Genomic DNA, 27418 nt, shown 5'->3' with positions numbered 1-27418 from the left:
TCCTGAATCAAAGGTCTAAATGTAAATGCAAATCACTTTCAAATGCTTTGCTCTGCCTTCATATTCTAACTTTCTGGCTTGGGCATACACCAAGCCCTTAACCACAAAAATGCTAATCTTTTCCAATTAACATTCATTCAAACATTAAAACTATGTAACATGGGAAAAAAATATTTATTTGAACAGAACACATTTGCTAATCTATAAGCTAACAGGAGGAGAAGGAACGTAAGATGAAGTACTAAATGGTTCAGCTAAAACAATAGTTGCTTGTTGAATTCCCTGATAATGAAAGCCATTGGTGAATGATGGCAGAGTCATATTTTATGTATTGCAGGTCAGTTATACCACTTTGGCCAAAAGCTCACCATATTGCAAGAACATGATGACCAGAAAGCTTTTTGCTTGTTCTGCTCATAACCTTCATTACAGACACCACAGGTCTCCAATCGGTCGAATCCACATCATTATGGAAACCCAGGAAAATGTTCATCCAGCTCTAAAATAATAAATATTGCCAAAGTGATTCATTTTAACAAAAGAGATTCAAACAAATTCAATCGTTTTAAAAGAGACAATGGTTAAAAAAAGTTGCAAACAAGGGAAAATAAATTAGGACAGTTCAAGGTTGTGGTACACAAAATGTACAGTATATACAAAACAGAAAGCACTTGGGAAAAGGACATAAGATGACCAGTAAGAATGCGAATACACTTTGCCGTTAGCTCATAATATATACTGTATGGCTCTTTTCTCTCATTTATTTAAAAAATGTAATCATTTCTCTTTTTTGTGTGAACACATTGAGATGAATCATTTTTGAATCTGATGTATATCCACCCTGATTTATTGGTCCTGCTTTATGTGCTAAAGTTAGTCAAATTACAAGCTGGAAACTTCTTACATTTGAAATTTAATTTACTAAGCTGCCACTGGTCTAGACCTTTTATGCATTTGAATACTCACAATGCATTTAATTAGGTTTGAGAAATTAGTGCAATTTCAAATTATATTAAATTGTTTGAAATAGATTAAAAAAATTAAACTGCTCAACCAGAACAAATGTCTGTAAGCCTTAACTTTGAGATTATCATCTAACGGCAGCAATCTTGTTCAAAATAGTCAAATTGCTAGAGCACAACCTAAACAAATGTACTCCAGAAGACAAACGGTTACATCATTGTCTCTCTCAGACACTGTTAATGTGGACAGGAAGAGGGTCAGGATCTTAGAAGAATTGTTGCCACACCAGCACGGACCATAAGGACGTATTAATCCCTCCCTCCCCCCACCCGTAACTGTACAGCATACAACTAGAGCTCGAACAACTTCATATCAAGTTTAAGGAAACCATTTACAGCAGAGTGGTGGGAGAACTGACATGTGTGTTTCAGCATCAGTCACTCCAGCTTGAATCGCATCACTATGAGGAAAAAAAAAGACAAAAGGAATGTGAACTGGAACGACAAACAGCAAAACAACCAAATCGCACCTCCTACAAAACGGCATTCATCCGCGCCCAGGTCAGAAAAACAGGTACTTATCAGCAGAGTCGTCATTTCACTGTAACAAGCATTTTGGCACCACATGTCCATATCCACTTTTAAACACCATTGGTGACTTTTGCACCAGTCTTCAAACTCAGAAGTCCATCAAGAAAAACGAGACACCCCCCCCCCAAACAACACACAAAAGACAACAACAAAAGTCCTTTTGAACTCACGGGCTCCAGACCTTCACATTGAAAGTGCTGAGAAACTGGCTGGTCATGGTAAACCACAGACAAAAACGCGAGGTTACACTTTGCACTGGTAGGCACGCTGCAGGGCGGGCGGCAGGACACCAGGGTGTGATTGCTGAGGGGCAAAAGGGGCATGTGGTGGGTGATCTTTGGGGTGGGGGAAGGGGGGGGGGGGTAGAGGGGTTTATGTACAGAGAGGGGCACATGCAAGTGGGGCGAGCGTCCATCATGGCGTGGAAACGACACTGAAGCAACTGCCTTGTCCAACAGAGGTACGGGCGGCGGCGAAGGGGGGCGTCCTCGCTCCCATGGAGTGCATGACTGTCCATGTGTTTGCTGGGTGAGGACATGGCGAGGCTGGGAGTGGCCACCGCAGGAGGTGGGCGGAGGCCACGCGAAGAGGGCGGGGTCAGGATCGACATCCATCCAACCACAAGGGACCTATTGGAAAAAGAAGGCAGTGTTGGACACGAGCAGTTGGCCCAAATACATAAATTGATTTATGATTTGTGACCATCAGACACTTGCAAGCGTAGTTATGCATTTCGTTATGTATAGTTATGCAAGTAGTTATGCATTTAATTTCATGCAAAAGAGGAACTTTGCTTTATTTAATAAAAATAGAGGATCGTCAAAATGTTATTTACCTCCCAAATCACATATTATCCTGCTTTTGTGTCAACCAGTTGCATCTGCATATTAATGGGCATGGCCTCTCCTCCGTACCCCCCCTTTGACTGCATCTGGCTCTGGATCGAGTTCACCTGTAGAAGTAAGAAGTAGAACATGCTCTATTAATGCTTGATTAACTGCCTGGTATGGTAGTTTGCACAAACTCAAAGGGAACTGGCAATATCACCAAAAGTATCAGTTCAATATAAGGCCTGTTCAATGAATAAAAATGAGAAATGACTTGGTAAATCAACGTGTGAGACATCAGACTTACAGAGTCCATGCCACTGAACAGATCTCCCGATCCCACGTGGGCTGTATGGACAAAGTTTGTGGGCTCCCCGATCATGCTCCGGTCGATACGCCTCCGTCGCTTCTGTGGAGCGCAACAAAACCGAGGCATCATGAAGATAGCCCAGTATCACCAGTATCACCAGTAACCACACACTTACTGGCCAGAACCTGCTCCTGGTTTCAAACTCAGCAGAGTTGTAGAAACAGTGACACATCGCCTCTAAGCTGCAGTAGCACAAACTAGGATAATCAATTCATTTTAATCAGGTTATACATGGGCTGTATGCAAAAAGTTCTCCAATAGTGTGTGGCTCTTTCCCTCAGGCCAGGTATAAAATATTTAATATTAGTAATCAGCTAACTGAGAATGTGATTTAAACCCATTTAAACAACAAGCCTGAACAGGGGAAGATTTTAAATCACTCCTGAGGCCACTAATCTGATTTATGTAAACAACTCTATTTCACTGTCGGACCTTTTCACTAAACACAAATCTGGCAGAAGACAAACGACGTTTGCACCATCAACCCTTGTCAGGCAGATTTAACGTACGGCTACAAGTTTAAACAGTGTGGCGACTCGGTTAAATTGCGGTTTCAGACATTCTGCTTCGGCACCGTCTGTCCTGTTCATTTATTCGTTAGATTAAAAAGTCGATCACTTGAGGTGCACGCGTGGGGGGCACCAGCACCGACGGCAGCAGGAACATTTCCCTGCTGCCACTTGATAAGATGCTGCCCACACCCCCCCAATACGGCAGTTGCCATGACGACTAGACGGCACTTGAGGAGGTGGCATTTCATACCTCGCTGGACGTGGACTGATGAGACCCACTGCTCCAGAATCCAAGTGCGTAATTCCAACACCCACAATCCCTCCCTCACCCCCACCCCCCCAGCCCTCGACCCAACCCTGAACACCCCATCCTTGAAGCCATGGTATGAGGTGTTTATACATTTAGACTACCAATCACTATGGGAGACGTCATAGTTGTTTGGGCTCCAGCACATCTCTGGACAAAGACATTCTTCTGTCTGGTTAAAGTGTTTCTTATTCATCTAGTATCAAAGCTGCAAATTCATGAGAAAGTGTATTACCTATCAGGAAAAACAGACTTTTATCCAAGACTCAACTCCCTGGGAACTTTGCCTTAATAAAACAGCTTCAGTAGAAGCTGCCAGATCAGTTTTTAGTTCCCCTATCAGGTCTTCATGCACCGGCCTTCAGCCGAGCAGTCCCGTAACTGTCAGTACCAACTCACAACATGCCAAGTTGGCACGGGGAGGCGTTCTTCCAGCCAGGGGTGAAGGGGGGGTCAAAAGTGCAAAGGAGTCCCTCTCCACAGGGAAGCCCTGCTTAGAATGTTAGACTCATTCATAGTGTGTGGGACTGGAAAGAGTACAGTGAAACGTTAGCTCAACATGGTGGTGTTTGTGAAGCACGCAGAGGAATGAATGCTTCGCAAAGTCGAGCACATGCTAGTAGGGGCAGATGGGCTGTTACTCTGGGGCAACTGACACATCTGTGGGGGTGGGACAGGGGGCATTTTCTGATACATTCACACAGGACATGAGTAAAGGAATGCCACACTGCCAGAAATGAATCGTTCATGTAGATGGCGGAAAATGGATGGACACGCGATAAACCCACATACACCCTGCAGAATACACCATGCTTTCCTAAGTTCTGTCATCACAAGACTTTAGTCAAAATGATTTCTTGACCTGTGCTGGGCGGGAACACAGGGCGGGAAAATGGCGGGAAAGCAGGAGTGGGAGGCGGCCTGGACCGAGGCTGAAGCTCTCATGGCAGACGTCATCTCTGAGGAAGTTGAGTCGCCGGTACAATGGCAGGAATTCAAATAGCTCTAAAAGGGGAACCACAGAACCCCCCCCCACCACCTAACCCTACACAGCCATTGTGAGCACGCGACCCCCAACAATCTGATCCTCGTCGAGCCTGAGGTAAAATTTAGCTTACCAACCTTTGTGTCTGGCACACAGCTGTTCAATGAATCGGTTCATAAATGCAGTGACATTTGCAGAACCAACCCCCTCTCCCAAAACCCACATCTCCCCCACCCCCAACATCTACAGCAAAAATAGGTTACAACTCAGAGAGCTGGGCTCTTTGATGAGATCACTGCATGTTCCCAACCGACGTCTTTTTTAACAGCTTCGGACAGCTCGTGTTCTGGTACTGAAATATTCCAAGAGTTGTTGGCTTGAGACACCAGGATGAAACTAAAGGCTCCACTGCGGGGGGGGTTTGTGACGTAAATCCCGCATGTTGCCGCTACGCCCTTGTGGAAACTGCTTACTCGTCACTACGCCGTCTGTGCATAGCTGCCGTTAAAGACGCCGAGACTCTGGGGCCAATTTTCAGACATGTCTCCAGACTGCTGGGTCAAGCCCTCGATCTCAAAACGTAACATATGCACTCTGCAATACCTGCGAGTGCAACCTCCCCATGCTTTCTGATCATTTCTTAAAGGTTACAACTCTGCAGGAGACGTGCAGTCTGCCTCCGGGACAGAGGGGGAGCATATCCCAGAAGGCCGAGTGCGACGGGGGGACCCAGCGTGAGCTTAGCCCGCCCCATTCAGCACAATCCCTAAAACGACATACAGTGCTGCCTCATTACACAGATTCTAGCACATTCCACACAGCGGTCCGGGAGTGCTTCCATTAGCCCCCCGGCACCAGGTAGACACACACACTCAAAAAGGTCCTTCAGCCCACACTTTGGACTGGTGCTGACCTGCCGGATTCCTTAGGGCTGCCTTTGGCTCTCGCCATGTTGCCTCTATACAGCCAAATGGATGATGCACCTGGCAGGTAGAAAGAGCAGCAGCCTGATGTAGTGAGATGTAGCAAGAGTCTCTCTAGCCTCCGTCACACCCAGCCAAGCAAGTAGCACCCTTCCTGCCGGTCTCTCCTTCTCAGACAACAGATACAACACCGGCTGAACTGCTCAGGAACGGTCACACACACACACACACACACACACACACACATACACACACACACACACACAATCCCTCCAGCTCCTTAGTGTTGCATTTGTTTTCTCATGACGGCCATTTGTTAAAGGTGAGGGCAGTTTTTTAATCACGAAAATTAAATTGCATCTAAAATTAGGACAAACACGATTTTCAAAAGGCCAACCGAACCAGCACAGACGGGTCTGGGGTTGCGAGCGGCTGCTGGTGAAGTGTGAGGACCAAACAGCTGCAGTCTCTGCACATCCACGTGCCAGGACAAAAAAAACGTTCGGTACACTTTCACTGCAGTGGTGAAGGTGACATCACGCGGGCCAGCACGACTGGGTCATATTACTGCCTGGTCATCCACATGCTTGTCAACAAGCACAGAGGAGAAGCCTCCGAACGTAGAGTACTCCGTGTTCTGACTTGCTCACGTGACTGCATGCTATGGAGCTTTCCACAGCTCCCACGTGTGCAGGACACCTCACATGGACCCCGCTGTAGCAGGAATGGCACAAAGCAATTAAAGTGTGTAGAAACGTCACTCAGACCGTCCAGGGATACAGCTTGTGCTTTGTGCGTGAGGAGTTTAAGCAGCAGCTCATATATTTAATTTCGGAGATGCAACGTTACCAACAAGGTGCGTTTTCTGATTCCATCAAGCCATCAAAAACTGAGTTTTAAGTTCCGGCTTCCTTAATGAGTCAATAATGCCACCATTATCAACACCCTGCCATCCAAGTGCCAGTCGGCCTCTCTCTCCCTGGCCTATTTTTTCTCTCTAGGCTGATTCCAGTTCACTCATGGGAGAGATGTGCCATTAATCGAAGTGTATTATTAGTAGGCTAAGACAGGCACTGTGCTTACACGCTTCTCAGATATCACTGCGTACACCCCTTAGTAATATGGACAATGAGCTGGTGAGATAATGACTACGAACAGAGTGTTGGGCATCGTCCAACGGACATCAGCACTCCAGACTCCACCCAGACTCCACCCAGACTCCACCTTATGGGGTTGTTTGTACATTTCTTGCTTGTTCTGCGGTGTACTGACTCAGAAACGAGTGTAAGAAATGAGCCTTTTCCATGAGAATGTCTGAGGAGGGGGGCTGTGTTGAGGAGGGGAACACCCTGCAGCTCCTCCAAACTCCACACCTCCTCCAAACCCCACACCCTGCACCTTCTCCAAACCCCACATCCTGGGAGCAAACTCAGCCACTTAGTTCATCTAGGCCTCAAAAACACTCCTCAGCCAAAAGCAGATGACTCAACTAAAGTGGGACACTCGCCCACACACACACACACACACACACACACACCCATGCCCCCCCCCCCCCCCCCCCCCCATTTTTTGGAAAGTGTGACCTAATTAAGCACCCATATTCCAAAATTATACACAGATTTAACATCAGAGGCCCATGGGGGCTGATTTGCATTAAGAGTTTAAGGGCCGTTTTGAACATCCCGAACCCTTGAACCAAGTTGCCTTCCGCGTTACTGTTGTGCTACTGAGCTGCAACAATGGATCATTGAAATCACACTGGACAAAATACAATGGGGGACTTCCACACCCAACTTTCACTGCCAATAATGATTACCTCAGACGAGGCCAAAATTGGTTCATTGGCTTTTTATAGATTAGACTACACTTTGCCTAGATAAACCTGGACAGATCTGTCTATAACCCGATTTACACCTAGTCGTTTCATGCAATTATATAATTACTTGCAATACGTGTCCATCTCTCCATCGTGATTACGTAATATGCCCCGTGATTCGTCCCGATACACTCGCACCAATCTCCCGACTGTGGCCATCCACGTGATACGACTGTGACCATGGACAAAAGTTCAATTTCATGGGCATTGCAGATGCTGTACAGTATATGAGCTGATTAGCATATTATGTGCTAGGTCGGATTTCAAAGTGACTAATCGGAAAAGCTTTTGACTACCAAGTGTGGTTAAAATGTGGTTAAAATTTCATCAATTTTATCAGAGCACAATCCACATATTCCTGGAATGACCAGGTGTGAACGGGGGTCTGTGTGCAGGCCAGTCTCCTCCTGTGAAGCTCCTCCCCTTGAGGATATCCTGCAATATGACCTATAAAATACTGTTTACTGTTGTTCAAATGCCTTCCCATCACACCGTGCTCACCAATATCAATGGGACTACATGTTCAAATTTAGGAAACGCACCATACAAACAGGTTGCAATGCAATCAGCTACCGAACAATCAACGTCGAGGGTTTATAAGTCAGTGCTGAATGTCCATTGTCAAGGTTATCAGTGCACGGCCTAGGGTTCAGGTCAGTGCGGGCCCGCGATGGCCCCAAGCAAACACAACCCCCCCTCCAAGCCAACGGGAGTGTTAGAGGTGGGGCCTCCTGGAGCAGGGGGCCGAGGGCTTCCCGAGCCCGTCAGCGGGCAGTGTGGCGGGAGCCAGCAAGCACTCTGAATTCCTCACATGTTTTGGCCATAAAAGGGCTGGAGGAGTGAAGTGCACCGCCTCCTCCTCCCAGCGGTCCCCAAGTTCGGGGCGCTGGGACGCAAGTGGAGCCCTACAGCCGCCAGTCACGTCCTCCTCAGACACCGGTCCACCATCCTGGAACCAACGACCTTGGACTGCGTAGAGGAACTGTCACAGGTCAGAGCTTAATAAAAAAGACAGAAGAATCCTCTATGATGGACAAACCCAAGCTGAAGCCGTGACAAAGGCGGCTGGAATGAAACCCTAAGGCTCCCAAGAAGAGTCTCTCTCTCAGACGGTCCTTTTACGGCTAGTTGTGCGGTGATTGTGGGAGAACTCGGAGCGCTTTTTACTAAGACTTGTGTTTCTTGAAATTGTGGAGGCTAGTGGAGCCAAACTGGGGACCAGTGTGCTATGACAGCATTCATCTCCAGGGAGGAGTCCAGACCCACTGGCCTGCAGCAAGGCCTTCACACACCAACCTGCGTCCCCTGCCAAGAATAACGTTACGCTGACAAACACCAGAGTGCACTCGGAAGGAGATGTAGATAAAAACAAACGTTTACTGCTGCCCCTTGATAAGACCTCCAATATCTACCACAGTACACACACACTCTTTCAAGCATACATGCATGCACATCCACACACACACACACACACACCTACACACACACACACACACACACACACGTTAAGCATACACATGCATATGTAAATGAAACATAAACTTGTATAATTTAAACACATACACTCCTCCACAAACTGAGAAAAGCCTGCAGTCACGCACAGGTGCTGCTCACTAGCAAAGACACACCCACAACCTCCTTCGCATCGGACATGGTGGGAGGGGGCGGAGGAGGTGGTGCACCCCCACCCCCACCCACAGCATGAACAGCATCCATCAGCATGTGGGCCTCTTACCGGCTGGGGCTGCTCAGCAATACAGCAGTTGAAGCACAGCCAGAATTCACTCATGGCTAGCAGCCCTAAAGTGCCCGCGTGCCAGTGCTGGGGGGGCGGGGGGGGCCAGGGATAGGGGGCCTGGCTCTGATGTCAAGGTCCCGGGTGAAGAGCCGGCTGGCGGTCGGGCGGGTCTGGGCAAAGCCGGGTGTCGATGCTGGACGTCTGTGGGGTCGTCTCAGAGCTGGGGGTGAAGAGGCCGGCAGGGCCAGAGAGGCAGACACGCAGATGAGCCCTCGCACCTGCGAGACAAAAAAGAGAAACATTGGTGGTCTACAGCGAGACAAACACGTGCGTGCACACATACTCTAGAAGAACAGCACAGATGCCACAGCTGAACTGCTCGTCGTGCCATGTGTGAAGGTGTAAACTGAGAAGGCTTAAATTCTGTAGCTAACCTCTGGTTTCCACATCTCACACAGTCAGCGCCAATTAGGGGCTGGCTGTGTCTCCTACTTTAAAGGGAAATTAATTAGGGCCGATGCCCCTTCTGTGTGTAATTATAGTAATATGTACCTTCACAAGAGATTCCCAGGAGGCCTCCTAGAACACAGGAGCTTATACAAGAACTAACAGGGACCTTGGATTTCGTCTGTTAAACACACGCGCACACTGGTCAGAGTCTTTCCAAACCCCTGCTGGACAGAACTGCCCATGCAGACTGTGAATGTGGTTGCCAGAGAAGGACTAGTCATTCTTCTGCCCGTGGGTAACACGCACTATCTGGCTGTAAATCAGACACTTATTCCAGTGCAGCCTGCATTCTGGGTGAAAGTATCAGTTTGTTAGTATCTGGTGATCATGTTTGTGGCATGTTTTCCAGCGTACATCCAGAGTACACTTCAGCATGAATATCCCCGACCACCATCACCTCTCACACACGACTACACCCAGTCAGACCCACATCAAGACAGACCCACACCCAGACAGACCCACACCCAGACAGACCTCCCTCCCCACCCTCCCACACACAGACCCACGTGTATCCAGTACTAACCAATTCTTCAATTGTTGTTTCACTCTCCCCTGCTGAAAATCTGACGCCCCAGGGGGAAGTAAAGCCAGGAGCCAACAGGTAGCCTTTCTCTGCCTCTCTAGAGCTGATCCAGCAGTGGTAGGACCGCCCCCTTCCCAGCAGGACACCCCTCACGACTCCACACACACCCCCGCCACACACCACAGCACAGGGCAGGAAACAGCTCTCCGCTCAGAAAAGCCATTGTGATATGTGGGAGTCATTACCGCTCAGAGCACCAGGCTCCAGACGTTAATCCTGCACACAGCATGCGTGTGTGTGCGCATGTGTGTGTGTGTGTGGAAGGGGACGACACAACACTCCAACATACATCCACACGCGATCAGCTCTCTCTTGCCCTCGAGAACTGAAACTCAATCATTCCCCCTCATTAAAAATCCATTCACAAACCAGGGGACTCTGAAAGTGCTTATTCAACCCAAAACAGGTGCAGTGCACACCTGCCCAACATAAAAAATAAGGGTTAGGAGCACATGCCGTCTGAATCTGAGGGAAAGGTGTTGTTTGTTTAGATTTTGTCCTCACGACCCCAGTCCCATCAGACTGAAAAGGAGTCGTCATCTTTTTTCACCAGCCAGAAATATCAACCAGCCTCCTGTGTCCTCGCTTGTGTGAGGGACCGCCTCTAGCCGTCTCGAAATAAACGTGTTCTGAACGGCGCAGTTTTACAGGATTACTGCACTTAACATCGAGAACAGACGTGTTGGTGGGGGATTCCTACAACCAGATTTCCCCGATCGGCCGTGATGGGTGAGAACTGAGTCATAGCCTGAAGCTCGTGGTGGATTTGGCTGACAAATCTAGGTGGGGTTCGGCAGGTGGCAGGTTCCCATACAGAGCTGATTTAAGAGGGGGAGGAGAAGCGTGTCCTGGACTCAGTGCAGTAATGCATTACGTACATCAGCCCTGCCTCAGTGCTGTGGTCTTACTGAAAGGGAGTCTCACAGTGTGCACGATACACTGACTTTGCCATGTCTGACAGAAAACATGGAAAACGTACATAAATATGCCAAACAAGTCAAAGACATTACACTCATTTTTAACGGCGCCTCAACGCCAGAGCCTGAAGCTCTTATACTGTGCATCAAATGTGCCATTCATCCACCCAGAGGCCGTCGGAGCAGGCAGGCCTCACTTCCTGGGCTTAGAAGAGGAGCTTTGTGGACAGGACTGGGTCACAGACACATGGGCCAAATATGTATGCAAATGAGTTATGGAGCTGCTCTTCTCCTGGAGATCCAGCCCCTCCGGCTAAAATTAGCCGCCCTTTTCCGCCTCCTTTGACTGTGTGGAAGTGTCTCCGACTGAGTCCTCCTCACTTTGTTTTTTTTAAACCTCCATCCTGGACTAATCTAGGAATGGTCTACCCACAGTCCCAACACTGGAGCCCTGGAGAAACATGAAAGGTGAGTTGGACCCGAAGCAGCCAAAAAATGACTAGAGAGTGTATGGAAAATACAACTTAATTATTCATTATTTAGCAGAAGTGCCATCTTAGCACAATGACCATATTTGACCATTACCAAATGAGGGGATCATCCAAGCAAAGGATCTGTTCATTAGTCTTAATAGCACCAACAACTCAGAAGTAAACAAAGAAATAAAATGACAAGAAAGAGGACCATTAGTCCATGTGGTGGGTGCACAAAAGATCAGTAAGTGCATTCATCCAGTGTGTGGGAGTGGTCAAGGAGTGGGCGGGTCATCAAGCAGCTCATGGAGGGGTGATCGGCCCACGACACGTTAGTTCAATCACGTCCGAAGGAGAAGAGGAAAGAGTTTCTCCGGGCTGGAAGCATCAGGGATGTGTGCGCAGAAAACCCCATTCGTGGTGAACCACACAGAAGAGGACGCTGACAGATTTTCCACACGAGAAGGTTTACTGTTCAACACACTGACGGCACGTATGTATATGCACTCAGACAAACGAGCTTCTGATGACGAGAGAGGCGGGTAGTAAGAGTGTGGGGAGGGAGGGAGGGAGGAAAAGCACAACCTGATGGCTCACTGTACCACAGAGCATCCTCAGCAAGATTCTCTACCACATCACCCAAATAACACAAACCTCATCACGCGGCTGATGGCAACAACCAGAAATACAGCTTGGTCTGGAATTCCTCACGGCACTGTTCAACACAAATACCTCCCCCAACACACTTCACAGCTGGAGGGAGAGTGTTGGGTGGCGTGGGAAGGTGAGGCGAGAGGAGACCCAGGCCGCGGGTGTGCGCTCCCCGGGAGGCCTTTGTTCGTCACGGATCAGTGGCAAAGCGCCATTCACCTGTTCTTCCAACTCTCCACCCCCCCCCCTGACCACACCCCCCCACAAACCCCACCCCCTGAGCTCCTGCACACGCCTGAGCTTAGCCCCACCTCCGGCTCCACGCCTCACGCCGTGGGCTGTTTACATAAGCGGCAACTCCACAAGTGCGAATAAGGAAGTTCCGAAATTCAAATCAATTGAGTTGAATTTGAAGAACAAACACAATTGAACAAACCTCTGATCTGGAAAAACACTAAACATGGAGGCCGTGAAATACGCTCTCCCCTTACAACATAAACAAGCATTTTGAAAAAAACGACCAACTTCTAAGAATGAAAACAAAACAAAAACCTCTAATCCTATATGCAGCATCACACATTAGAGGTTGATTTTGAGTTGTTAGCCAAAGGCGTTTTTGAATCACTACCTTGTAGACTAGTCAGACCTAACACTTTAAAGCTACACTGTAAAAAAACATGGCAGAGTTATAGGCATAACAGTGCAACATGATCAGAGGTGTGGACACAAATGGCTTTATGTACGAGTGGGACACTGGGGGTTGGGAGGACGGGTCAAGTCCTTTTTGCAGACTCACTTGCCACAGCACTAAACAGGACAATTGCCGTCCTTGTTGCCAGAGGCCCCCCCCCCACCACCAATTCCTCCATCCTAGGGCTTGTTTCCACGGCAGCCACTAACCACCGAGGAAGGGGGTTTGCAAGACATCACAATAGACTGGCCTCCCCCCTGTCTCTCTGAGTTAAAATGGGCCTAACAATGACTGGAAGCTCAGCGCACAATTTCCATACAAATGGATCACATGTGATAGCTGCATGTTTCAACACAGGAGGGCAATACCGCTAGAGCAATACCACTAGTTACTACCGTTTTCCAGAGCAGAGGGAAAGTGGAAAGTGTCTGGGACACTGAGCAGCGTATCTGGAAAGCAGACCGCAAATCAAACGTGTGGTGCGCCAACATGAAGATTCTTGCAGTAAAATTCCAAAGCGGATTTGAGTTTTTTTTTTTTGGCTTTGAAAGGCTTTTCTCTGTTGTATTATTACTGTCATGTCCCCTGCACCTCTGCCTGTAGCTACTGAAGCTCATTTAAATATGCAAGCGAAAAGTATCAGAAACGAGTCTCTTCTTTAAGGCCTGCCAAGGGTTGCTCTACACGTGGGGATTTCTAATTAAAATTAGATATTGGATTTATGTTTAGATTACACACAGAACCTTTGACAGAAGCTCGTTGTGTTTTTTTTACCATGGGTCCCATTTGCTAGTGAGAACTTAAGACGACCATATGGCACGAACGTAATCGACTAATCTTTCACAAGACGGCAAAAGGCAATAAATCACTCTTACGCAGCAGTAAAAGTATGTCTCTGAATTAAGGAGTGTACGGTCAACACGTCACCTTGTTGGATGAAGAAGAAAGAAAAAAACAAAACAAAACAAAACATGATTATCAAAATCCTGAAGAAGCATTCTGGTTCTTCAGAGCCACTGAGATTTTTTACAGGTTTCTACTCAATGGGCATTTAAAAGAATCCACACGATAAAAGTAAAGACACAGACAGAAGGTCCAGCTGGCCAAGGTCAACAGTGGCGGGACTTCTCCGCGCACCCGGACTGAAACACTGACCGTCATTCATTCACACTGGCAGGGGCCTTTGCGCATCTGGCCAAAGCGTCGCCCACGGCAACGCTGACACCAGCAGCCGTGATGGAGGGGTGGAGCGGTCCGGCGCTCCCTCCACAGCTCCACGCAGGAGCAGCCGGGCACTCTGCGGAGGCCCCCTGTCCTTCCTCCACCTTCCTCCACCTCACTCCACCTTCCTCCTGGACTCTTCTCCCTCTCCGTTGCCACGATTGCAGCTGCTGCCAGGCGGCTACTCCACACCATGAAGTCGGCCTGCTGTCTCGCCTCAAATTGGCGCCATTGGCTCCAGCTGTTGAACGCTCTCATTCTCTTGGTCTCTCTCTCTCTCCCTCTCTCTCTCACTATCCTTCCTACACACACACACACACACAAAAAAAAACTATTCAATGATTTCATCCATGCGTACTGTGTGTATCCTGGAAGGAAGCCAGCTCACCACTTTCTAAATTTGTGTCGTGTGTATTGTCTTCATTTTCTTCCATTTCGTCCATGGATGCAGCTCCCATTCTGGAACTGAGAATCTGTGTGTCAGGTTGGTTTTTTTTTTTAGCAGTGCCAGACGTCCACAACAAACATGTGGCCCCAGTGAAACCCTGAACACTAGCGACTCAAGCAATATAGCAGTGAATAATGATCAAAGACTTCATGCCTATTTTAAGTAACATTTCAAAGACTGAGAAAACGCACAAGGGAATATGTGAGAGCAAGACAGTGAGAGAGACAGGGAGAGAGGGAGAGAGTGAGACAGCGAGAGAGTGAGACTGCAAGAGAGTGAGAGAGTAAGACATCGAGAGAGTGAGACAGCGAGACAGGGAGAGAGAGAGAGAGAGTGAGAGAGTGAGACTGCAAGAGAGTGAGTGAGTGAGACAGCAAGAGAGCGAGAGAGTAAGACAGTGAGACAGCGAGAGAGTGAGAGAGTAAGACAGTGAGACAGCGAGAGAGTGAGAGAGTAAGACAGTGAGACAGCGAGAGAGGGAGAGAGTGAGACAGCGAGGGAGGGAGAGAGGGAGTGAGACAGCAAGAGAGTGAGAGAATAAGACAGTGAGAGTAAGACAGTGACAGAGGGAGACAGTGACAGAGGGAGACAGTGAGAGAGTGAGACAGCGAGAGAGTGAGACAGCGAGAGAGTAAGAGAGTAAGAAAGAAGTAGAGGGAGAAAAGAGTAAGAAATCAGAAAAAGATGAAAAAAATTTACACACACACAAATGAAGATGGCAGTGTTCTGGGTACGTAAACTGTACCAGGGGAGACTTCTGCAACTGAGCGGATTAGCAAAGTAAAAAGTGCAAGAATATCACAGTAGAACTGTCCAAATACTGCAACATGCAAATTGATGACTACAATGACCATACCCCTCTGAGCAAACTCTGTTGGAACTCATGACTGAGCTTGCATTCTAGGTCTTCCTTCTCCCTTATGTTAGAAGTAATTCTGCACTTATGCAATGCCAATAACAACCTCACCACCTTTAGCAAACAATATCCCTCAGAGATGGACAATCTGCTCTGAAAGCCTGTTATCAGTCCATCATATTTGACAGCCTGTGCCCATTAAATACACATAGAAGCTTATTGATTCATATGCAGCCATTTACCAAACAAGGTCATTCTGGCAAAAACACCATGTTTAATGTGTGCATATATAATGTGTGTATATATAAATATATAACATACATACATACATACATACATACATATATAAAGTGTGTATATATAAATATATAACATATATATCATATATATATATATCCTTCCTCTGTGACTCACCCTTAGCATCCCCCTCCCTCAAAGAATTACAGACAGCTCCCTTTTCTGGCCGCTGTTAGCATTGTGTCAGCTAGCCAAAATCAAACACCCTGAGATAAAGGACCGTCCCCCTGCAACACGACAGGCTAATACATGTGCTTACAAGGTCACAGACACTCGTACGACACTAATCTGGCCATTTTGTGCACGCAGTGCACTATTTGCTATAAGAACTCAGAGCCTTAAAATAGTTTTGCCCACAGGAATAAGATCATCCATGGCCACATCACAATCAAGCGGTCCTGGAGGTCAGAGCTGCTGCGTCCACATGTAATCTAGCAGGAAGGGAGCTGGAGGCACCTACAAGAACTCTTCACTCACCACGCCAGGGGCCACTTTGATGACATCATGGTTTTTTTTTTTTTACCCTTGGTCCGTGCCACTCGAGACAAGCCGGTCATTTATGGAAGTGGAATCACAAGATGGAGTCACAGGCTTTTCATGACCACGCACACGTGCACATGCCTGGAGACATGACTTCACGCAGACTGCATCGTGCAGTCTCGCTGACATGCCGCCATGACCTCTGCAGAAACGCCCCGGGGACCTACATGCGAAACATGTCCCAAGATGAAAGAAAACAGAAACCTTGGATTTTTGTGTTGGACCACAATGACGAGCCATAGTGATAAAGGGTGACTGAAACTCAGTGTAGAATTCCATACATGCGAGGCAGTTTTAATTCATGGTCTTGTACACGGACACTGGAGTGCTCGTGTTTACTCCAAACTGTCGACACAGTGCTGGGCTTTTCAAGAGTCTGAATCACCACCTGCCTACTTTTATACAGTAAAACAAGAGAAGTCATTTTCCCCTATTCTTCAGAGTTACTAGAGGTACAGTGAGGAAGGGTCTAAAGTGGACTATGAGGTATTTGCTGGGTAGAGGAATAAAGAGGCTATTTAGTTTTTTACAAGGATCTCAAGAGTTCAGTGTCCTTTCCCAGCAGTGCACTTCCTTTTTCTCTCAAGGCTGCCACTTCATTGATTGGTATGGCACATTAATTGCTTGTTGACTCTACTGGCTAAAATGTCTTCAGCCCCCGTGTCCTATAAACAGAGACTCTATTAGCAAAGTGCCTTTAGACATCCCTACACCCACTACACATGATCACACACCCTTAACTATAGGTCATGCCAACCTCTTTCCACACACACACACACACACACTACTAGTTGACTGATCTTAAAGGTCCTGGTTCACTAGGCCTTCTGACCTCCTTTGGAGAGTATTTGGGGAATGCCCATGTCAACACAAACCAAGCTGTCACTGGGAGATCCCAGCAGGTGGTATAGATGTTAATCACTCACTCACACACACACACACACACACACACCGTGCTGTCAGGATAATAACTAACTCTCACTTCACTGAAGGGAAGGCACACACCTTATTCATTTAAAAAACAGCATGATTTAGGCTTTGATGATAAGTTGTACATTTCTTTACACCTCAGAGAAGCACAGAGAAGTTTAGCAACTAGGCTGTTTGTAGATGGAACCAGTTGACAGAGAATATTACAGGAGCCCTGACACTAGATACTGTTAAATTTGAACTAAAAGCATTTTTATTTGATGAGGCTTTCAGCTTAATTTAAAATAATGTTCTTTAAGCTCTACTGCACTTTATAATAGAACGCTCATCCTAATTTGATTTTTTAATTTCCTTTTAAGTTTTTCATTCCTTCATCTTAACCGTGTTTTAATCAAGTTTTTTCCCCATTCTTTTTACATCTCTTCAAAATGAATTTAATCACTTTTTTCATTTTCTTATTTATGAAGCACTCTGAATGACCTTAGTGTGCGAAAGGTGTTTTTAAGTTGTCCCGCTTGCCTAGAGTCCGCTGCGAAATTCCAGCAGGTGTTGATTTCTGGAATGTTTCCTGATGTCTTTCATGCTTGACTTGTGACACATTCATTAAACAGATCATGATCGTGCATACTGGGATTTTACAACCTTCTTGGGCAACTTTGAGCTTCCTGTTCAGTTCTGAGCTGGTCCGTAACTTCATCTTTGAATGTCCTACGTTACTTGTTCGATGATGCTTTCACATCTCAAGCTGTCATTGAAAGCTGAATACAAAGGTCGAGCAGGAAGAAAGCAACAAGATGCCAGCCGAACTGAAAACCAACGCCACCTCCTTCCATTTCATACGTATAGAAGTGCTTTTGAGAAACAGAGATGAAAGTGAGCACGTGTGTGGTCTAGAAGCCACTTAAAGAGATGGCTGACAACATGTGAACCATCATGGAACTGATGCGCTCTGGCGAGAAGAACAAGACACTCCTGAACATGCCGTTCTCTTCGAGATGTGTTTCTCCTCGATGTTCTCGTACTCCAAACTGTGTATGTGCGAGGTCAAAGGGTTACACCAAAGCATCTCTATTCTGTGCTGTACCGGCCATGACAAATGCATCATTCCCATTCCTCCACCAGAGATAAAGCGCCATGCAGCTGTACAAGTTAGCTCTGTTCCCAAACACCTATGACATTTTGTACATTATGAGAATATAAGGCGGATTCTACCAAGATTTATGGCAAAATGGTGGCTGGCTCAGAGAGGTGCACAGAACACCACAGACACACGAACAAGCTGAACTACCTCACGCTTCTTCCTGCCTTGCAGCCTGCAGGACATGTTGCTTTTGCACACAAAAACCACCAAGACGATATATTTGCATGGCTGCTACATAGACAGAGGTTTGTTTGGGGTTTCCCCCATCATTACTAAATGCTAAAGCTTGGTCCAGCAGTGTTCACTGTATTCAATTAAATAAACGACTAAGATAATGTCACTACAGTATCATCTCTTCAGAGCAATGGTCAAGTGTTATAAGACTGCTACACGTTTAATGAAAGTCATTATCTGACCTTAACCACTGCTTGTTCTAACCAGAGCTTGCTAAAAGAAGCCATGGGTATCGTGACTACGTAATGTGTCAGCAAGCAGCTGAAAAAGTGATTTGGCAAAGCATATTTTCCAAGGCAGATTCATTAAAAAGGGAGAGAGAGTCCAAACATCTGCAGACTGAGCTTAGATGGACTGAAGAGGTAAGTCTTCATTAAGTAAAGAATGCATTACCACGGGAACCAAAATCATTGCCAGTAATTGGCAGGTTACATGCTGTCAGGTTTAACGACGGGTTGGGTTTAATGATGATGACTGAAGTAGATGTATCTCTGTCATGAAGGTGCAGGTTTACACTACAGCTCTTAATTTAAATTCTTTGATGACCAGAGCCTTATAAATCACCATATAAACTTGAGAAAAACAATGGTGAGCACTGCTATGGATCATATCCATCTAAGAGGGAGCATTCTTTTACCACTTGTATTGTTATTATTCTTTGCCAATGTATTTAATTACTACTCTGCGGCCTATTTTTTACTAAAGGTGCAACGTGATAAAGCTTTTTTATGTTTACAGTCGAGACTGCAATCTCAGATCAGCCAAACGAGGCTCATTATTTTTCTATACATAGGCTTTTTGAAATGGTTTTAACTATACAACTAGAAGATCATAATAATACATTAAATGAGGCATACTAAAAGTTGTAGTCTACAAATGCCTCCGTTTGGTTTTAGATGTCTGAACATTCATTTAATCAGTTATATAGCTTATAAAATCACTCATAATACACCACCACATTTTATTGACAAATATAGCACACAAGAACAAATTAGGACACAGTTCCATACTATAACGTTTGACAGCCCATTTAAATGGCTAAACACCTGCCTCCAGTGCAGGAAACAGAACCTTTAGAGAGTCCTCCCCTTTACGATCACGACATTCAGGGAGTCGCTGTAACTGAGCTGAACTTTTCAGCCAATCCTGATCCATTTCTGCCTGCAGTACAGAGACCGCTCTACAGATTCCACTTTAGTGACGTCCTTCAATGTCCCAACACCATCACTGGAGTGCACATGAAAAGATCCAGATGGCTATGGCTCCTGGTCTGATATTTGGCTACATTACAATACATGGACCTCACACAGCAGGTCCAAAGTCAGGGGGTTTGGGCTCATTTGACAGACAGGGTGCAAATGTGTAATGCACTGGGTGTTTTTCCAAGGCAAGGTGGCGAGCATGGAGCATGGCTGTCCAGATGGGTGGCTCTAGAGTAGCCACTTCCTCTTAAACCTGGTCTCAGTCACTTTCAGAGTACTGATATAACACACACACACACACACACACACACACATCATGCTCCATTTGTAATGAATAGACCAGGGCACTCCGTGAAAGCGAGTGAAACCACATCAGCTGGGTGGTAAAACATGTTTTTCTGCTGTAACAGAGACGTCAGACAATAGAGATCTTACGGTTTCTCTCAAAATCACCAGGTTGAATGAAAGATAGGCCTATTTGTTGAACCTAAGGGCAGAAAATTTAACGACTTGAAGCTTTTTGTTTGTGTGGTTAGACCAGGTAGCCTTTTTTTTTGTGGGGGGGCAGGTTGATGTTCAGACTTACTTCAGAAATATCACCTACTTTCTGATGGGCATGAAATTGTAAACACATGGTCTTCGTGAACATGTGCAGCTTACAAGCAGCCAAAGTGAAATGAAAGCTGCAGCTCCAAAGACTTTGAGAGACGAGATCCAGGATTACATACGGCATCCCTGACCATTACGAAGAGCAAACTCTTAAACATGGGAAGATGTCTTAAATAGAAACACATGTAGTCTAAATTAGATTAGAGGGTTACTGGGAGCCCTGCACTGTTGACTACAAACGCAGCCTTTAACACAATACAAGCTATCCTCAGGAAAATGAATTGATGTGTCTGTAGTGCAATGTGTCACAAGGTTAAAAAGACGAATCCTTTGCTGCTTTCTCTTAAATAAAAACAATTGCAAAAACAAACAAACAAACAAACAAACAAACAAAACACATTCATAGAATGTGAATAAAATTCTCAGGAATCTACTAGCATGAGAAATGAGAACTACTTTTGATATTTTTGACAGACCAGATTTGCAAAGTTCATGATGCTATGTCTACGGGTCTACAATGACTACAGCACTTGCTGGTCATCTTGAAGGTGCTATTAAGAAGGGTAAGCTGCATAATTTGATTTGGGTGCTCTCAGCATTAAGGTCAGTCTTGAGTGATTGTCAGTTCACCAATCCAATTATTCTTTTCTTCTGTTGGCCAGTCCTGTTTAAGGGGTTAAACTGAGGTCTTTAAGATGAGGCCTGAAGATCCAAGCCAATAGTTGGCGTCCTGCGAAGAAGACTTCCCTGTTGTTCAAATGTTGCACACGGTACACAGGTTACATCTATTCAGCTGACAAATTGCAGAAAGGCTGGGAAGGAAAGCCTTGTGGTAGATATGCCAATGGGACACACACACACACAAGCGCACACACACCATCAGTTGAAGGTATATTTATGCTTGGACTCCCTTAAAATTCTGTTCCAAAACCAAGAACATTATGTGTAATTTGTAATATAAATAAAATAAAATAATAAATACAAGAATGTCCAACTACACAACATTTGAGTTGCCAACATTGATGGCCCAGTGACTGCAGAGTCAACAAAGAGCACTTTCACCTCAGCACAAAAAAAAAAACACAGCAGTAGTCAAGGGCCGCACAGCGCAGTTGATGATTAGTAATTATCTCACAAAATGATCATGAAAAGCAAGAAACATGTTGCTAGCTTTTGGCTCAGCAACTGTTATTCCAGAATGTAGATGATAGTTAATTAACTGAGAGCAAGTGATAAAGAAAAATATTACCAAAATTAAATACTGCACATGTACTACAGGGTCAAGATGTCATGCCTGGATTGAGGCATTGGGTGGTTTTGATTAGGAATTCAGCTAGTCTGATTGCTGACAAGATGGTGACTATGCCAACAGAAGGATGACTCTGCCAGTCTGTCAAATGTCTCATGCTTAAAGAGACCATCAGATAAAGACCCTAACCCAGAAGCCACTTATCCCTCTCTACAGGACTAGTTATAGTAAATTAAGTATCTGGTGTTTCACCTTTGGACAAGCAGTAGTCCAAAGGTCATTTGAAAAAATTCTGTAGCAGGTTGAGTGGTCCTGCACTGATTATACTAGTAGAGTTAAAACAGTGCGTCAAATTTATAACTGGGCCTAAAGCTGAAAATACCATTTCCTGGTGCTTAAGGTCACTTGTAGTGCTACAGTTGAAAACGTATAGAGTTACTACATTTTTAAGGACATGATAGCTTTTTCCACATTAACAGTCCTAAAGGTAGAAGTATTAAAGTTAATATTTGTGAATTTATCCCACACAAAAAACCTAATAGTACTGTGGTGATAAATTGAAGTTCTTGGTGACTCTACCAGATCCGAGTAGCTAATAGGTTTAACATTCCTAACTGTGAACAGCTGTTGGGTTCTCTTTCTGAGTCATTAATAGTCACCCTGTGGCACCACAGCTAAGGGTGTTTTCACACTAGCTTTTTTTCTGGATGTAGATACACTTGCTTTGCGGGTTCGGGAGGGTTTTCAAGACCAGGAGCAGTCCAGAGGACCAATCTCTGGTCCTCCTTAAATTGGTGGTCTGGAGTTCATTTCTTGTGCGAATTCTGGTGCGGTCCGCTTTCTGTGTGGAAGCTATCCACTCCCACCGAGGCACTTGGTTGCATGATTGGTTAACTTTGTAACATAACTACTTCAACTTATCGTGTCACTTCCCTTTTCAAGTTTCACGGTGCAAATGAAAAGCCATGTATCCAAAAAAGACTTTCTATAGAAGGGAAATACTAAACTGAATAAAATAATTTATGGAATTGTGAAAACTATTCATGGTTCGGATGGAATTCTTCAGTGTGAAAGCAAACCAGGAATAATGAGCCCCTCCCTCAAATGAACTCAGAATCGGGCCTGGGTGTGTACCCAAGTATTCAGGACAAGTGTGATTACACCCTAAGAATAATATGTCGACTGATCCAGATATGACCTCACTCACTTAAACTAATCATTATCGTTAGGGCAACGATGTGTCGTATATCATTTTAGCCTATACAGCAGTACAAATCCATCGTAAAGGTAACACGCTTGTTGTTTTCTTGTTGTTGAAATAACTTGCAAAACACTAGGTAATGATATTGACTCCTGTAGTTTAGTAGTAGTCTGACTCAATGGTGTCTTGAATTCTGGCCTATCCGTACTATTACCTAGGATGTATTCTGTGATCAGAAGCAAAGCACTTTGTAAGTCGCTCTGGATAAGAGCGTCTACTAAATGCCGAAAATGTAAATGTAAAATGAAATACAGAACATACATAAAATTTGCATATTTTAATGACAAATGTAAAAAGGTATTCTCGACCTGCTGACAAAGAATTTTTTTCTCTAAATAATATTTATTCCTTCTGGTTGTGAGTAGGGGAATGCAGTTTGAACATTTTCTTTCCACTAATCCCTTGGGTTGTTTTATGGATATTTGACATGTTTGACAGTGTACCCCCACATGCAACACTAATGATTTTGTCAGTGCAGCTTGAGGGGATCAGACTTTGACTGCTTTGGACTTTCAGAGGCACTGAAACACTACTCAATAGGCCCATAGAAAACAGGTTTATACCGCCATTCATCGTGTGCCCATGAGACATGGTTTTAAAATGAGAGCCATGAATGAACATGTTAGCATGAATAAACCTTTCACACAGAACGGATAAAAAGACATGAGCAACTCAACATCCTTGGATGTCTTATCAAACGACTGGAAAAGCAGCCTTTTGTAGTTAATGTTAAGATACTCCCTTTATAACACTTAGAACTTGTTACATTCATAGCAATTCCTCATTTAAGGGAGTAACAAAACAGAAATATTGATAAATCTGAAAGAAAACAAATGGTGAAAAGTTTTTTTTTCTTGGCAAAATTTTCCACATTGACAATTTTGCCTTGTATGCTACATGAGATAACCTTCACAGTAACTTATGTCTGGTAACACAGCAATTCATATTTTCATGCATTGTTCTGTTTACAATACAATTATAATGAATGAAATAAACTGTCTAATTAACAATTAGAACTGACGCTTTTTCTTCTGAACAATATTTTTAAACTAAATAAATCGTCACATTCCTAATCATTTTACTGCAAGGAGGTTAAAGGTCATCTGGTCTAGGAAAACAGGTTATAGGAGCATGCAGACAAGTCTCTAAAGCTTAGACCCACACCAGGTGGTCTTCAGCAACAGGCACTGTGCTTCTCCACTGTCATCAGTCTTCCCCAGCCAGCCTACAGATCATTTAACCCTGTTACATCCTCAGCTAATTTTAACACCATGCGCATTAGATTAAACAAAATTATGGGGGCTGTCGACATCAGTGATTCCTCATTTTTTACTATACTGACTTCACAAGCAATTAGATTACATGCCATCAGAGAATGTCATACGTCGGGAACATCACAGCAACAAACGCTACAACGCTACAAAACGTACATTGAATGCATACAACTATTATATTAGTTAATATAATATACTATCAGTTTCATATCAAACCGAGATATCACCGACACACGTGCAAATCAGATGAATTACATCACAGACGTTATTACATCACTGTGATTCCAAACAAAGCGCGAGCTCTTTCCGCCTGCTGATCCACGCTTCAGTCTTGCAGAAAACACTTTCAGACTCCTTTTTAAAATACGGGCTCCTTCTAAATGACATGCAGACGTCGACGTTAACGAGGTCGCCGCCGTGACATTCTCTTCAGGTAGCTAGATACCGCTGCAGGCCAAACTCCGCAGGATATCCGTGATGGTTCAGGACAGGTGAATTCATTCATCGATTGGCAGGTCCGCGCAGGTTACACCTCACACTAGACAACGCAACCTGTTCACTCCGTGCTGACATTTCAGGATGAAGGCTGAATGAAGGCTGTCGTTAATAATGCCAAGCGTCGTGATCTCGCTCTACCAAAGCTACAGAGCGCCTGGCAGTGTAGGCTGACTAAACTCAGCTGCATAACAGAAAGGGCTGGAGAGGCAAGAAGGGCCGTCCAGCTGGCGGTGCACCGGGCTTCATGCCACGGTCACCCTTTGTTCGCTAACGCCACATTAAAACAAATACGAACAGTGTTAGTGAACGATTTTCCAAGGCTGCCTCGGAGGAAAAAAAGGCTCACGATGAATCGATGTTAGCCCATCGCCCAATACTGAACCGACCCGTAATATGACCAGAAGCATCTTTGTCAAAATGAACACTTCCATTCATAGGTAGGCGCAATATACACAATCGATTCATATATGTATAAAAAACAGTCGCCTTACTGATTTTCCTGGGATTCCTTGGTAGCTAAAGCTGTTCCGCTTCTCCACTCCTGCATTGAATGGTGAGGTGTTCACCTGCGCTTCGGTGCCGTCTGAGCGTTTGAAGAGCGACGAGTGATTTTTCTCTTAGAGCAGGAACGGAGGCACGCACGAGCATCCGACGGGAGCGCGAGACAGCGATCGGGAATGCACGCACACCGTGCCAGGGATTGCGCTATAGGCTGCGAGCAACCTGGTAGTATGCGAGTGGGGGAAAAAAGAGAGGGCTTGATACGGCTAAACACTCCCATTGACGTTTTGGAGGTCTGTCATTAGGACGCAATGCAATGGCGCCCCCTGTATACACCTCTTAAATGGTACAAGAAGTTCCAAATTACTCAAAAAAGGGCCCACTATGGATGAGACACTGTTTTGCGGACCCTCGCGTTTAAGTAGCCAATAAAATCAAGGATAAATAAAATAATTAAAAAGTTTAGTAAAATGAACAAAACATTCATGCTCCATGTGATGAAAAACCACCCACCAAATTCAACACAACCTTTATTCTGGAATAAATTTCATTCATTTGAGATTAAAATATTAGGCCTAAATGAACATCAGACCTCTACAAATATTTGTGAACAAAAAAAGCAAAGTTATTTGATTTTTTGATGTTTAAAGGATGAGGGCCAGCAGCAGGGTGTGTGGCGGCATGCAGATACATAAAATAATATATAAACGGCATGAAACTGTTCACCCATGGTAGTCCCTAGTTCCCTAGTACTGTCCAAACTGTTCACCCATGGTAGTCAATAGTCCCCTAGTACTGTCCAAACTGTTCACCCATGGTAGGCCCTAGTCCCCTAGTCCTGTTCAAACTGTTCACCCATGGTAGTCCCTAGTTCCCTAGTACTGTCCAAATTGTTCACCCATGGTAGTCAATAGTTCCCTAGTCCTGTCCAAACTGTTCACCCATGGTAGTCCCTAGTTCCCTAGTACTGTCCAAATTGTTCACCCATGGTAGTCAATAGTCCCCTAGTCCTGTCCAAATTGTTCACCCATGGTAGTCAATAGTCCCCTAGTACTGTCCATACTGTTCACCCATGGTAGTCCCTAGTTCCCTAGTACTGTCCAAACTGTTAATCCATGGTAGTCCCTAGTTCCCTAGTCCTGTCCAAACTGTTCACCCATGGTAGTCAATAGTCCCCTAGTACTGTCCAAATTGTTCACCCATGGTAGTCAATAGTCCCCTAGTACTGTCCAAATTGTTCACCCATGTTAGTCCCTAGTTCCCTAGTACTGTCCAAACTGTTCACCCATGGTAGTCAATAGTCCCCTAGTACTGTCCAAATTGTTCACCCATGGTAGTCCCTAGTTCCCTAGTACTGTCCAAACTGTTAATCCATGGTAGTCCCTAGTTCCCTAGTCCTGTCCAAACTGTTCACCCATGGTAGTCCTTAGTCCCCTAGTCCTGTTCAAACTGTTCACTCATAGTAGTTCGTAGTCCCCTAGTCCTGTTCAAATTGTTCACTCATGGTAGTGCGTAGTCCCCTAGTCCTGTCTAAATTGTTCACCCATGGTAGGTCCTAGTCCCCTAGTCCTGTTCAAACTGTTCACTCATGGTAGTTCGTAGTCCCCTAGTCCTGTTCAAACTGTTCACCAATATTAGTCGCTAGTCCCCTAGTCCTGTCTAAACTGTTAACCCATGGATGAGTAGGTGTTGCGACACACCTGCACTTTTAAAGTCAATATGACATGTGAACGTACCACCCAGGTACACATTAATGGTAGAGAAGATTTGCCTTTGTCCATAAGATCTTGTAGATAGCACAAGATGCTTACTGAGCACTTTAAGGCACTAGGTTGTGCATGGCCCACCATCCCTCAAATGCCTGTCACTTCAGCCATATAGAGACTAAGTGGATGGGGCTCTTACATTCTAGATAGCAACCACCTGGGTGGAAAGCCCTGGTGTGCTGAGGTTTGATCTCTCACAGGCCAGAGCCAGATAGAATTGTGCTATTCACCTGAGACAGAAAATCTGTGCAAACCCCAAGGGCCCATGGAATTGTGGGTTACCTGGGAATCAACAGAATCAGAGTCAGAGTGGGGAAGAAGCATGGCGTACCCCCCTGGGCCACAGAAGGGCTTGTGCATCTATGCTAAAGGGAGATTCTCTGTCCTAAAGTGAGAAGAACAGGACAGCATGTGTTTACATGGGCAGTGAAAAGATCTGTGGCTTCCTGGCCAAAGTGTCTGAGAGCTGTCCATG

At 45.3% G+C, this 27418-nt stretch overlaps 1 protein-coding gene across 2 annotated transcripts; it reads right to left on the bottom strand.

Annotated features, from left to right (window-relative positions):
* Positions 1–155: 155 nt before the first annotated feature.
* cdc42se2 (CDC42 small effector 2) lies at positions 156–25461 on the bottom strand. 2 transcript variants are annotated; one of them, XM_077019634.1, is made up of 5 exons: positions 25168–25461; positions 9089–9369; positions 2688–2789; positions 2389–2505; positions 156–2182 (listed from the first exon to the last, which is right to left on the bottom strand). In XM_077019634.1, exons 2-4 carry the CDS (start codon positions 9140–9142, stop codon positions 2404–2406), a joined length of 258 nt encoding a protein of 85 aa, XP_076875749.1. In that variant the 5' UTR covers positions 9143–9369; positions 25168–25461; the 3' UTR covers positions 156–2182; positions 2389–2403. The 2 variants fall into 2 exon arrangements, with proteins under 2 accessions (XP_076875749.1, XP_076875750.1); XM_077019635.1 differs by lacking the exon at positions 25168–25461 and adding an exon at positions 10125–10947.
* Between the last annotated feature and the right edge of the window lie 1957 nt (positions 25462–27418).

This window comes from Brachyhypopomus gauderio, chromosome 10, assembly GCF_052324685.1.
Source record: "Brachyhypopomus gauderio isolate BG-103 chromosome 10, BGAUD_0.2, whole genome shotgun sequence".
NCBI classification, from domain to species: Eukaryota; Metazoa; Chordata; class Actinopteri; order Gymnotiformes; family Hypopomidae; genus Brachyhypopomus; species Brachyhypopomus gauderio.
This window is presented reverse-complemented; position numbering and strand designations above follow the sequence as displayed.